Source organism: Maylandia zebra, linkage group LG7 (assembly GCF_041146795.1).
Source record: "Maylandia zebra isolate NMK-2024a linkage group LG7, Mzebra_GT3a, whole genome shotgun sequence".
Lineage (NCBI taxonomy): Eukaryota > Metazoa > Chordata > Actinopteri > Cichliformes > Cichlidae > Maylandia > Maylandia zebra.
In genome coordinates, this window is record NC_135173.1 from 48078053 (window position 1) to 48090664 (window position 12612).

At 39.3% G+C, this 12612-nt stretch overlaps 1 protein-coding gene across 1 annotated transcript in view; it reads left to right on the forward strand.

The window, feature by feature from the left end:
- Positions 1-12612, forward strand: part of pappaa (pregnancy-associated plasma protein A, pappalysin 1a) — a 105183-nt gene that overhangs the window by 62836 nt on the left and 29735 nt on the right. Inside the window, exons 11-14 of the mRNA XM_014409760.4 lie at positions 2128-2235; positions 2490-2625; positions 2943-3156; positions 6927-7098. Of these exons, the coding sequence (XP_014265246.2) occupies positions 2128-2235; positions 2490-2625; positions 2943-3156; positions 6927-7098 (630 nt within the window). The remainder of the gene's footprint in view (positions 1-2127; positions 2236-2489; positions 2626-2942; positions 3157-6926; positions 7099-12612) is intronic.

Sequence of the window (12612 nt, forward strand, 5' to 3'; positions counted from 1 at the left end):
TCAACCGAGCAATTCAAATTTAACTTATTCAAATTCAGTTTCTGATGGCACTGATTTCTGCCCATAATTTTCTTTTTACTTTTATAAAGGTAACAGATACATAATTTAAACTGAAAAATAAAACAGAGTAACTGTCTTTTTCTGCACTTTTTTTTGAGTGAGTAATTTCTGCAACACAAGTCACAAATTAAAGTGCTACATAAAATTTCAAATACTCTCTGAGGGCTTCTAGCGGATGTGCGCGGCATGACAGAGTGGGCATGCTGAGAACATAAAACAGAGACAAGTATAAAAAGAATCAAAGACAGAAAAAGTGGAGGGGGGTGTGGAGCATGTGTCACAACAGGATGCTGGGTTTGTTGACAAAAACAAACAGTCCTGCACACAATGCACGTCAGTTGCACGTCATTCCAAACAGTACACAAACAGTGACGGTGGTGGAAAAGTAGGGGTCACAGCACAGTGAACAAGCTTTTCAGGAATCATCCCTGATAACAGTAGCTGATAGGAATTGACACTGTAAGGGTCGAGATGCTTGCACATTCTATATACAGTACTGAGAAAAATACTGAGTCACCCATCAATGTAAAGGAAATATATTAGGAGGTAGACTTTCTTGTAATTGTTTTAAAGTGGTCTTGAGCAATAGTTCTCCAGGCTTTCTGAAAGTCTTTCGAACCTTTTCTTTAGACATTGGCTACTGACCAATTTCAGGGGAATGTTTCTTTGTTGAACAAGCATTGACCAGTGAATGATTCAAGCATTTAAAAAAGATATCCAGCTCAAGGGATGAATCAGTGTTGTGTCTACACAGATAGCTTATCAAAGAATCCGTTTTCAGATTGTGTCTTTAAACACTAGCAGCTTGTTGCAAGAGAACTTACAAGTGATTCCCTATCAAATGAAAACTAATCTCAGCACGTTGTGCAGTGTGTCCCTACAAAATCTGAGGAAACTGGACAAGTGTAGGACAAACGTGGTAACAGGCCTAGAAAATACAATCTACTGCATCTGAACAGTGTCTGATGTTCATAAGAAATAGGAAAAAAATCCAGCAAAGACCTAACTGGACTGGGTCTAATGGAATAATCAATCAGAATTTTTGTTCAAATCATCACTAACATGTACAGTGAGGTGAGGTGAGAAGGAAAACAGTGGATATGTACAGTCATCTGTAAATACTCATGGATAAGGCCCTGGAGATACTTCTCCACTTGGGGCACCAACAAATTCCAAATTTGGAATAGATACTCCACACTTTTCTGTCTGAGGTAGATGGCGTCACCTTTGGAAATGCTATTTCTGCTCTTAACTGCTCTACACTTGACTACATTCTGCCCCTTTGCAAGCTGAAGGTCATTACTCAAATAAGCCAACAGAATCACATTTTCTCCAGAAAGCAGAGAAAAGATGCCAAAGTCCACCAAACCCTCCACTTATGGCTTAGTCACAGTAGAGTAAGAATACAACAGCTACCTTCTTGCGAGCAGGAAAAATCACCAGTTGTGATTATACTGAACTTTTTTCACATTCAGCGACAAAATGATTTCCCAGAGGTTGACAATGAAACAGCTTTAACCTCTGGGAGATCACATTGCAACGTGATTGCACAGGTCGCCTGGTGGGAGGCAACCTGCCTCTAAACAATCACAGTCAAACTCAAAGTGACAGCAGTCTGTCTCAGACAGGTTTGTAAATAAGTGCCTTCTCATTTATAAATGCAGACAGATTGCCAACACACTGCAAACAGCCTGACTCATTCTGTGCAACTAGTTCACGATGCATCTCCTTGGGAACTGGACTTAACTGGTTGCCAGATGGTTGTATTCTGATTATATCCCTAAATAAAAGCAAGCTTTTTTAGTGTCTTTCAACTGCAAACTGATAGCAGACTGACTCTGTCTTTCATTGCCATATTGAGACACCAAAGTTTCTTTAAACATGGCAACTGACTGCAAGTGGTTGGAGACCAGCTCCTTATATGTGTGTGCTTTTTAAAAACTTTCTTGACAGTTTTTCTTCTGTGAGAAATTTGGTCTCATTTGTTTAAAAAAAGAAGAACATTTTAACAAAAGGATTTGTACAAAATTGTTCATTCTCCTTTCTTTGTCACTTGTATTTCTCCAGACATGTCAATCCAAGGTGTTTGATCTATCTGATGGAGTGTCGCAGTACGCATGGTTCCCCTGTCGAGTGGCTGATTCAGCCTGGGGATATTATACATACTGGCTCAAGGTAACACCAATATCCATGAAATATAGTTCAGATGACACCTGAAAATTGCGCTTTTGGGTTGAGTGTTCTTTGTAATAATGTCAAACTGCTGTACTGATACTGACAAAGCTTTAGAGAGTAATCAGCATTAGACGCCTGGATTGGGAAAGTATCTGTGTATTAGATACTAAACAAATTAGGATAAATCTAGTTGTACACACAAACACAAACATGTGACTAATTTTACTTAACTTTGTGCTTTTCCCTTTATTCAGGCCCACTTTTCTCATCCCATGGTGGCAGCAGCAGTAATTATACACTTGGCTGCTGATGGGACTGGCTTCATTGATCAGACACAATGTAATATTACTGTTCAACTGGTGGACACCAAAGAGGGGATCCATAGCCTAGGTGAGAATTATCTTAATGTGTTTTCAAACTACTACTTACCTCTGTATCAGTCTAAGTGAAATGATGAAAGCATACGTCATTTAGAACGCCGCCCCCTTAAGCATGTGTTGCTTTCATCCCTTTGTTTTGTAACTTGATTGGCTATGTCTCAGTTAGAACACGGTATCAGCTTTTCATCACCAGCTCCTTTGTAGGCCTCCTCTTCTTTTTGATCTTTGAGGTTGGTTAACATCTGCTTCTGTCCCCTACCTTCCCTATCTCGACGTCAATGCACAATGTTTTGTCTTCTGCTCTCGGCCCCAATATCCTCTCCACAGGTGAGTGGCGTCTAAGCTGTCGCACAAACCCTTTGGTCATCCCAGTGAGTCATGACCTGTCAGTGGCCTTTTACCACACCAAGGCTATCCTGGTGATGTTTTCCTCTCACCTCGTGGCCATCTCCGGCGTAGCCCTGCGTTCCTTCCAGTCTTTTGACCCCATCACAATAAGTGGCTGCCAAAGCAATGAGATCTACAACCCCACAGGACAGAGGTGAGGCTAAAAATATACAAACGTAACAGCGCTGTAAAAGATGCTAACATATTTAACACAGACGTCAGTCGAAAGCATGCGAAATCACATCATGAACATGTTATATCACACACACGCACGCGCGCGCACACACACACATGCATGCATGTATAATTTACACTATAGTCAAGTGTTTGTATGTGTTTTGGAGGAATGCGGGTGCATTTATACTAGTTTTTAATTTATTAAACAAAAGAATAAGTCTTGTTTCTGAGTCACAGAGCTTGTTATGATATGTATTTGCTGTCAAGTCACATATTTATGCATACAGACAAACTGTTATTGCCCCCAAACAGCTCTCTTGGAATTTCTTTAAACATTCTTCAGGAAGAGTGCTCCAGGCTTTTTGAAGGACATTGAAAGCTTTACTTTGGATGTTGGCTGCCTTTTGTTGTGTTCAAGAAGATTCTGTACTGTACTTTGTGTTTTTCTATCCAGGTATGCTTTTACTGGATTGGGAGTGTGTTTGAGATCATTGTCATGGTGAAAAATGAAGATGTTGTGTTTAAGGTGGTATTGCAAATGGTACTGCATGGAGAATCAAACTCTGACCATACTTTATGTATTTGTAATTCTAAAACACACAACCCCACTGGCTGAAGTACAGCCACAAACCATGACTGAGCCTCCACCGTGCTTTACAGATGGCTGTAGCCACTCACTCATCATCTGTTGTCATAAATGAGTGAAAAAGGCAGCTAATGTCCAGAGAAAAACTTTGAAAGGACCCCCAGAAATCCTGGAGAACAACTACTTAAATTTATTTTAAAAAAAAATCTTGATCCTTTACTCAGTACTGCATCAAACAAGCCTTCCAGACTCCAAAGTATTTTCTTCTCTTCATATATTTTGTATAGATATGTTTACATATATATTCAGCACATGCTGTATATATATGTAAACATAAAAGACAAGGAGAACTAAAACCTGTATGTGAACATTTGAATCTGAAATGCATTAACTATGCAAGTTAATGAGAGTTCACAAGTGTAATATCCTTGGCAGTTTGTTGGACCTCGTAACTTATAAATTTATAACCAGCTGCCAGCCAGGGTTCAACACTAACTTTTCGTTACAGTTCAATTTGCTGTTGTGTTAAGTTCCAGCTATTTTTTTCTTTTTTCTTTTTTTTTTACAAAATCCAAAAATGTTTTTTCATCTGTAAATTTCTTGCATTGTTCAATAGGGCACTGAGGCTGCAAGCTGCGGTTTCTTCAACTCTAACTTTAAACTGGCCATCAATCAGGCATCAAATTGGAGGCCAAGTACAGAGCACCATTTCTAAATTGGAAATTATACCATGAGATGCATAAAGATTCATAACAGCTGAAAAGAAAGCTTCATAATAACAATAACTATAATAAAAGCCAATAAAGATGCTTACATCATTTTCAACAGCTGCTGGCTGAAACACCAAAACAGTTATTACCTATTTGGCTATAAAATAACAATTTTGAGCCTGCACTACCTCCAAGTACCCACTCACAAACATACCTAAAGAAGACCACACACACAGTCAGAATTGATCAATTTCCACACCACCGTCATGCACGCAACAGTTCACAGGGACGATGATTCCACAAACCTTTCAACAAGAAATGCACTAATACGCACCACAATACCCAAAGAATGGATGGTCTGAAGTTCTGTGTGGAGAGATAGAGCTGTTTGTGGCTTTTGTTGTGTGCCAGTTAGACATCCAAGTGCACCTAAATAGATTAAAACTGCTGTGCATCTGCATCAGCCAGGAAATTGTTTGTTGCCGCACACAGAGGCATAGTTGCTTTCTCCAAGACTTTTTGCCGACTTTTCTTTCTTTCATATTCTCTCAACCTGATCTAATTTCCAGAAGCTCTTGAAAACACTGCTTATATGATGGCAAGCCAAAGAGACAATACCCACTTATCTTCAGAAGCTCTGAACATGCTACAAGCTGAATATGATAATATAGTGCAGCTCAGTGCCGTTTAGACATGAAGAATCCAGGCTTTGTGTTTTTGTGTCTTAAGTCTGTTTTTCTTTAATCAATACCAATTCATCATCTACATTATACTGTTTATATCCCACTTTGAAAGCTGCTTGTCTCTCTTCTACATTTTCTTTTACATCCCGATTCCCTTTCCCTGATTTGTTACATCTCTGCTCCTCCACTACTTCTGGTATCCTTTTCTGTCTTCTCATCCTTTACTTGCACATGACCCTCCTTTCCCTCTAACTGCCATCTTCTTCTTCTTAATTCTCCCCTTTTTTGTGCCTCCTGCGCCCACTTTCCTTCTCTCATTCTCCTGGGCTGAGCAGCATATTTCCCGTAATACTTATGCCTCCACAAAACACCACATCCCCTTTTTCCCTGAGTTGTTAACTACAGGAGCTATTAACATGACTCAGTTTTATGTCCCAAGCTTGTCTGCAAGAAAATGCACGCACACACACACACACACACACACACACATATATGTATATATGTATATACATATGTGTGTATATATTGGTTTTGTTTCAGTTTGTCACACATTTCTTCTCTTAACTTTTACACTCATCACCAGAGTGAGAACTCTTGGACTTTTATTTGTCCCCGCAAACAACAAAACAGAAAAAGAAACAATATTCACAAAAGTTTTTGTATAGTTCCCTCATTTCTCTTGAATTCTCCTTTCTGTCATACAAACTATTCCCCTGTGGTGTATAATGTATTCTCATTTGCAGGAAAGGAGGCTAGTTTTCCAGGTAGTTAATTGTAATTTATGTCATAAATTCCAGAGTGACTAGCAAAAAACCACAAAGAGATTTTGTTCAAAGCCATAGAGTCCATGAAGCAGCCTCCTAGGTCTCCCAAGCTTGTCCTCAAAGAGTAGACGTAAGGGACCGCTGCTCTTGTGCTTTATAATTATTCTTCACCTGCTCAACGTAGCTTTTTGTCAACATGAGTTAACATACTGGGAGCAAAATAAGGGAAAAAATGAAGGGCATATGGAACAGTATATGTAAACAGAAGGCTTAGATTATTAACAATCTTGAGAAAGAAGGCATGCAGTGCAAAAAATATGTGGAATGAAAGCAGGTAAAATAAGACAGAAAAAAGAAAGATACAAATTCCATTGTTGCAGGACTGAGTTTAACAATGTTTCTCCAGATCTGTATTTTCTTACATACTTTCTCTCTCTTTTCGGTCCCCCACCCCCTCACAGACACGCACACATACACAATGACAGAGAAGGAGAGTGAAATACTTTTCCTTCTTTTCTTTCTTCACTTCATAGGGGAACCCTATACTACAGAATGCAGACTGTTGTAAAAAGGTGCCTTGGGCACCCAAGCATTCCAAGAGTGTTAAACGCCTTCTCCATCAGGATCCTAACAGAACTGTGGTCAAACTGCACCATTGTAGCTTGCACAGCATCTATCCCGTTGTTCTTAATTCCCTAATATTCACACTCCGCTTTCATGTGCATTGCAGAATATGGCAGCCTTTTCTCCGTGTAGTTTATTGATTTGGTATGTTAAGCGGTCATTGATGGATGATGTGGCGGATTCGATGTATAATTTGTCTCTTTTGGAGCACTGCTTCCACGTTTCTGAGTTTGCAGTGCTATTATATTCACAAAAAATGTGTATTAGTGGTATTTTCAAATTTGTTTTATTTTTTATTTTTTTTAGCTTTGTCATCTCTGTTGTCTGTTCTTCTTCTTTAACACCCTCCCACCCCTGCCCCCACACACAATGCCTCGTAGTTGTGTACATTATTCGTGTGAGGCCATTGACTGCCAGGAACCCCGGATCCGCAATGCAGAGCAGTGCAGTAGCCCTGGCCACCACTTCTACAATGGAGACCGCTGCACCATCTCCTGCAACTCTGGATATGTCCTGCAAGTCCACCAGGACGATGACATCATCAAGAGTCAGGTGAGCATACAAACACACTGCTGCACACATGTTTAACTACGTACAGGCAGCTACATAGATCATTTCACACAGAGAAACAAGAACGCATAAACATACAACGCAAGCATTCAAGTGCAAAAATGTCAGAGCTTTTGTGTAGTTACTGGAAAATGCATGCACACATGAAGCCGTCTATGCATATTCAAACAAGCTTTCATGTAAACTCAAATACACAAATGTCAATAAGACAAAAGTGCAAACAAACGTTCTTTCTGTTCTCTTCTCTGTTTATGGATTTACTTTGTCACCTGCAAAAAAACAAACAAAAAACAAAAAAACATGCTTGGCACAGTAACCCTCCAGGGACAATGACATCATAATCTTCCAGGTAGATGAGTGCTGCACTGAAAAGTGGAGCCCCAGTCTTCTCCTTTTTCTAGTTTACTACACATAGACATACAAAGACACATCCACACGCACACACAGACACATGGGCGCGCCACACGCACATGCATTAAACAAGCACAGACATAAAAGTGTTTAGTCTCTTGCTGAGCATGCTGCACCATCACCTCAAACAGTCACTTTGTATTTCTGGTCCACTGGGATGATGACATCATAGCATAGTGTCTGCTCGCTCTCTCTCGCTCCCTCCCTCCCTCTCTTTCCCTAGCGCCATTCCTGCTCATTCTGCACACATTGAAGTCTCTGTTAAAAGGCAGAGATTTGCTGCCACTGTCACAAAGCAGCACATATTAAATGCTTCCATGCAGATACCAACAAACAAACAGTCAAGTACAAGGAGTACAAGGAAATCTCTTTGCATGGAGATGTGGGGAGATACAGTACACACACACAGATGCTTGCACACCACACATAAACAAATGATCTGGGTAGTTTACACCACATTGTAAACCTTTTGGATTTTGACCAAGATGCAATAAAGGCCATATAAATGCTTTATCCTTCTCTATGGCTTTGTAAAGCTGTCTGCAAAACAATCTATTAATGCTCTCTTAGAGAGATGGCACATGTGTATTGTAGCCTGGAGAAAAAGAAACAGTACTCGCCTGTACTGTATGGTATGTTTGGGAGCTGTATGTGGAACATGAATTAAAACAAGAAGGAGAGAGAAGCAAGAGCGGATTAAGGGTATAAGAAGGGTTACACATAATTGCTTTTCTGATGCGTGGTCTGGACTCTGACTTTAATATTGCTAAAGATACTTCTTCTGTTGGTTGTTCCATATGTTGTGTGCAAGCTGTCCTAACTGGACTGGTTCTAGTACCACAAAGTAGTTTACTCATGTATGCACAGAAACAATGTGTGTGTATGTAAAAAAATCCATTAAAAGCTACTGACATACACATTTTATGTACAAAACCTTGGAGTTGATTTTTCTTTGCAGATTTATAATTGCATTATATTTTGATTGACAATGCACAATCTGTCTATTCACCAATGTCAGTTTGTTTAGTGATAATTTATGCTTTTAAGAAAAGGAGAGGCAAAAAGTATGCAGTAAGTAAGCTGTTATGGAAGCAGAAAGGACAGAAGAGGAAGTAGGAAGAGTTTTATGCCAAATATTTTCTTGTGTAGTACTTTGAGTGTTTGCCACAAATGATGATTGACAGTTCAAAGATATTACAAGGACTTGTTATTTATGAATAACTTTTGTATCCATTCAGCCAGATGAAAGGCATGTGCTCAGTTTTGTAGATGTGAGCACATTTTATAGTGGTATAAAGTAAAAGCAAAATTGTGGCAGATGGTTTCTAGTTTGGTAGCCTCAGGACCAGCTGACTGCTTTTTTACTGATATGGTCCTTCTAGTTCCTTTGAGTGGTGACCTCTAACACATGCTGTGTTGGTTTTCAGTCAAGTGTTAATCGACAGGGATAAGAATTAGCACTTTCAAGTCTTAGGCCGTGGTTCACAGCGAGGAAAGGGTACCCACTCTGGGTTGGGGGAGGAGTTGCAGCCCCTAGGGGAAGGGGACAATGGAGTGTGAGATTAACATACGGATTGATGTGGCATTTGTTGGGATGATAAGAGCTGAGCTTGAAGCTGTGAAGCTGGTAAATCTATATTCTAACCCTCACCTTTGTCCACAAGCTAGGGACAGTAACTCAAAGAATGAGATCCAGGATACAAGGGATGGAAATTAGTTTTCTGTGTTTGGTCTTGGCCATAGGGTGAAGAGGGAGGGGCTCAGAGTAAAGCCTGGTGGAGGTGATTGAAGTGAGGGGAGTCTGAGCATTTTTGCTTAGCCCTGTGACTCTGACCCAGATGTGGATGGATAAATTGTCCATAATAGAAAGTATGTTGGATCTTTTAAAAGTAGTAGGCCAAGGTCTGATCTTTGTGGGACTCCACAGAGAATTTGAATTAATTTTTTCCCTCCTGGATTATCAGTCACTACAAGTCGGATGAGAATGTAGCCAAGAAAGGAGAATATGTGAATTTGTGAGATGGAAAACAGACATTCATGAACAGATGCAAAATTTACTATAAATACTTGAATATGAAAACATGAATATGAAAGAGAGACATATCCCTTTTTCTACTTTTCTTTGAAGAAAGATTCTACTTGAATTAGCCTTTGGGATCAATCAGTCTCAGATATGTTTTTTTTTTTTAATTCCAATAACATGAAGATAGAGGTGATACAGTTCATGAGTTCTCAAAATAAACATTCTTGTTTTATTAGTATTTCCATTTTGATTGTTGTCAGCCCTGAGGACACTACCACTGCTGAGGTAACACTAAAGTTTCGATAAAAGTTATCAAAACTGTCCATGAGCATAGAAGTCACAAGTTCTGGCTGCAGACAGTCCTATTAAACATCTATTAAAACATCTTTTGATACCACCCAGCACTTCCAAATGTTCTGGGTGGAACTGGAACCGGAAAGCTTTAATTCCAGGAGACATGTAAAATACTCTCAAAAAGTATTTGCCCCCTTCCTGATTTCTTATTAATTTACATATTTGTCACATATGAATGTTTTAGATCATCAAATAAATTTTAATATTAGAGTAAGACAATCTGAGTACTTACAAAATGCTGTTTTTAAATGATGATTTATTTTGTCGAGGGAAAATTCAAACCTACCTGGCCCTGAGTGAAAAAGTAATTTTCCCTATTGTTAAATCATGAATTAACTGTGAATAACACATCATGGCACAATCTAAAGAAGTCATTTCAGAGGCCATGTTGAGAGCCATTATTTACAAATGGAGAAAACTTGAAACAGTGGTGAATTTGCACAAGAGCAGTCCCAAACTTACTCCAAGAGTGGATCGATGATGGGTCAAAAATGGCATATATGGGAGAGTTCCAAGGACAAAACCTCTGAAGACCAAAAAGAACACCAAGGCTCTTCTCACATTTGCCAAAAATTGATTGGCTTACAGAAGATAGGCAGGGAAATAGTTGGGCCATTTGATGACAGAAACCAGTTTGTGAAAAATCGGAAGTGATGTAAAGAATAGTCTAACGGGCCGAATACCCAGGAATATAGGCAGATGAGTGAATAGAGATTGTCCTTATTGAACCACAAGCGTCTTTACTACTTTCTCAATCCATTTCAAAATCTATTGCAGCTTTGCAATACCTTGCAAAATAGTCTCACAGCAAATAAAATGCACTATTTACTTGAAGCATTACTGCAAATGATCAGTTTTGACATAACTCTAATTTGTTTTAACAGTGGAATGCAACTTTATGAAGGTGTTTGATTGCAAGTTATACAGTCCAATCAGGAGTATAACTTTGACTCCAACGGCAACACAGCTGTAACCTAAACTGTACAACTGCTGGATATAATTGGTAAAATAAAGCAATTCACATTCAAAAGAAAGACTGGGCACATCGTGTCTTAAATGTAATAAACGAAATGTGCTTCGAGTCAAAGCGCTGGTAATAAAATGGTCTGGCCAGATTCATAGTGCTCATATGCTCTCATCTTTTTTTCAGCTGCACAGTCCTTGCAAAGACACGCACACCTCCACACTAAGGTTGAAAAGTCCAATGTGAAGCATAATCTTGTCTCATTTCATTAGCCGATTACATTCTTGGTTCACTGATGTCAAAGCGATTCTGGGAACACCAACTTCTTACATAATACTATCTTCAGAACAAATCTGTTTCCCTCACTTGCTTGATTTGTATATGTGTCTTTTATTCCTGTCTGTTTTTCAAATCTTTCTCTTCCTTTGAAGTGGTTAGGGAACACTGTGTGCTGGTACTGAAGAAGTCACATCTATTTTATATAGGCATTCCCTTTTACAGATATGACCATTCCCTGCCATGAAACAGCGTTTAGGTATCTGAATTAAAATAACCCCATCGCAAGTCACCATCTGATAAAAAAGATAATCTCAATGAAGTAAAGTATCTATTATCCTAAATTCATATACATATACAATGTTGTTGTGGACAACACGCTGGTGTGGTGGTTAGCACTGTTGTCACAGCAAGAAGGCCCTGGCTTCAAATCCAGGCGGGGCACTTTCAGCGTATTCTCTTTGTGGCTTCTCTCTGGGCTCTCTAATATCCTGTCATAGTATGTATGTTTTTATACATGAGTTAGGTCAATGGGTAACCCTGAATTGTTCATAGGTGCAAATGCTTGTCTGTATCTCCCGGTTAGCCCTGTGACAGACTGGGGGCCTGTCCTCGTGTCACTTACCCTGTAACCTTTTCTTTTTGTAAATATTAATGGTAATAGCTAGGTGTGCCCCTTAGGTCAGTTGTACACACAAGAGATCTAACCCTCAACTAAATCTGTGTTCATCAAACAAACAAACATGTGCTTGCTATTGGCCCAACAAGGATGTGAGCATGTAAATCCCTTTATAGATTCTTAGGAAAACCTTGTAGATCAAAATGTTGCCTGTAAAATTAAAATCACCCTGCTTGTTGACATGTTACGCTGAAATGCTCCTCACACTTATAAAATATGGGGTCTATGGGTTTCTGACTAAAGTTACATTCTCAGTAGCACGCTGCTGTTGTGACCACACCGTTATCCAGAATCATTTGGGCAACCATTCGCTGATATTGCCAGTATGAATATTTCACAAATACAACCTTTGATTCTTAGAACAGGATTTTCACAAAAAAATGTTTTATAAGAGGTTTTCCGCGAGGACTGACACATAAATTATACTTAATTCTTAGTAATTCTACTATTTATCATTGCAGATCTATCTTCCAATTAATGTTCAACCATGCTATAATTTGCTTGTTTGCCATCTATAAGAAGACAAATCCCTAAGTTGAGGAAGGGGTTGTCTGTTGGTTCATTTGTCTGTAGGTCTGTCTGGCTTGTTATGCTGGGAGGTTTAGGACCCCCTTCGCCCCATGTCATATCCACCTGGGGTGAAACCCTTTTCAAGAATCTCTCTCTACTTTATCAATCACTCTTTCACCAGTGCCCCTGTCATAACAGGAAGTTTCCACCGCTTTGACCAAAAACATCACATTTATGGAATATCTTCATCTTGCTCTGAGGCCTTTTCATACCAGACTC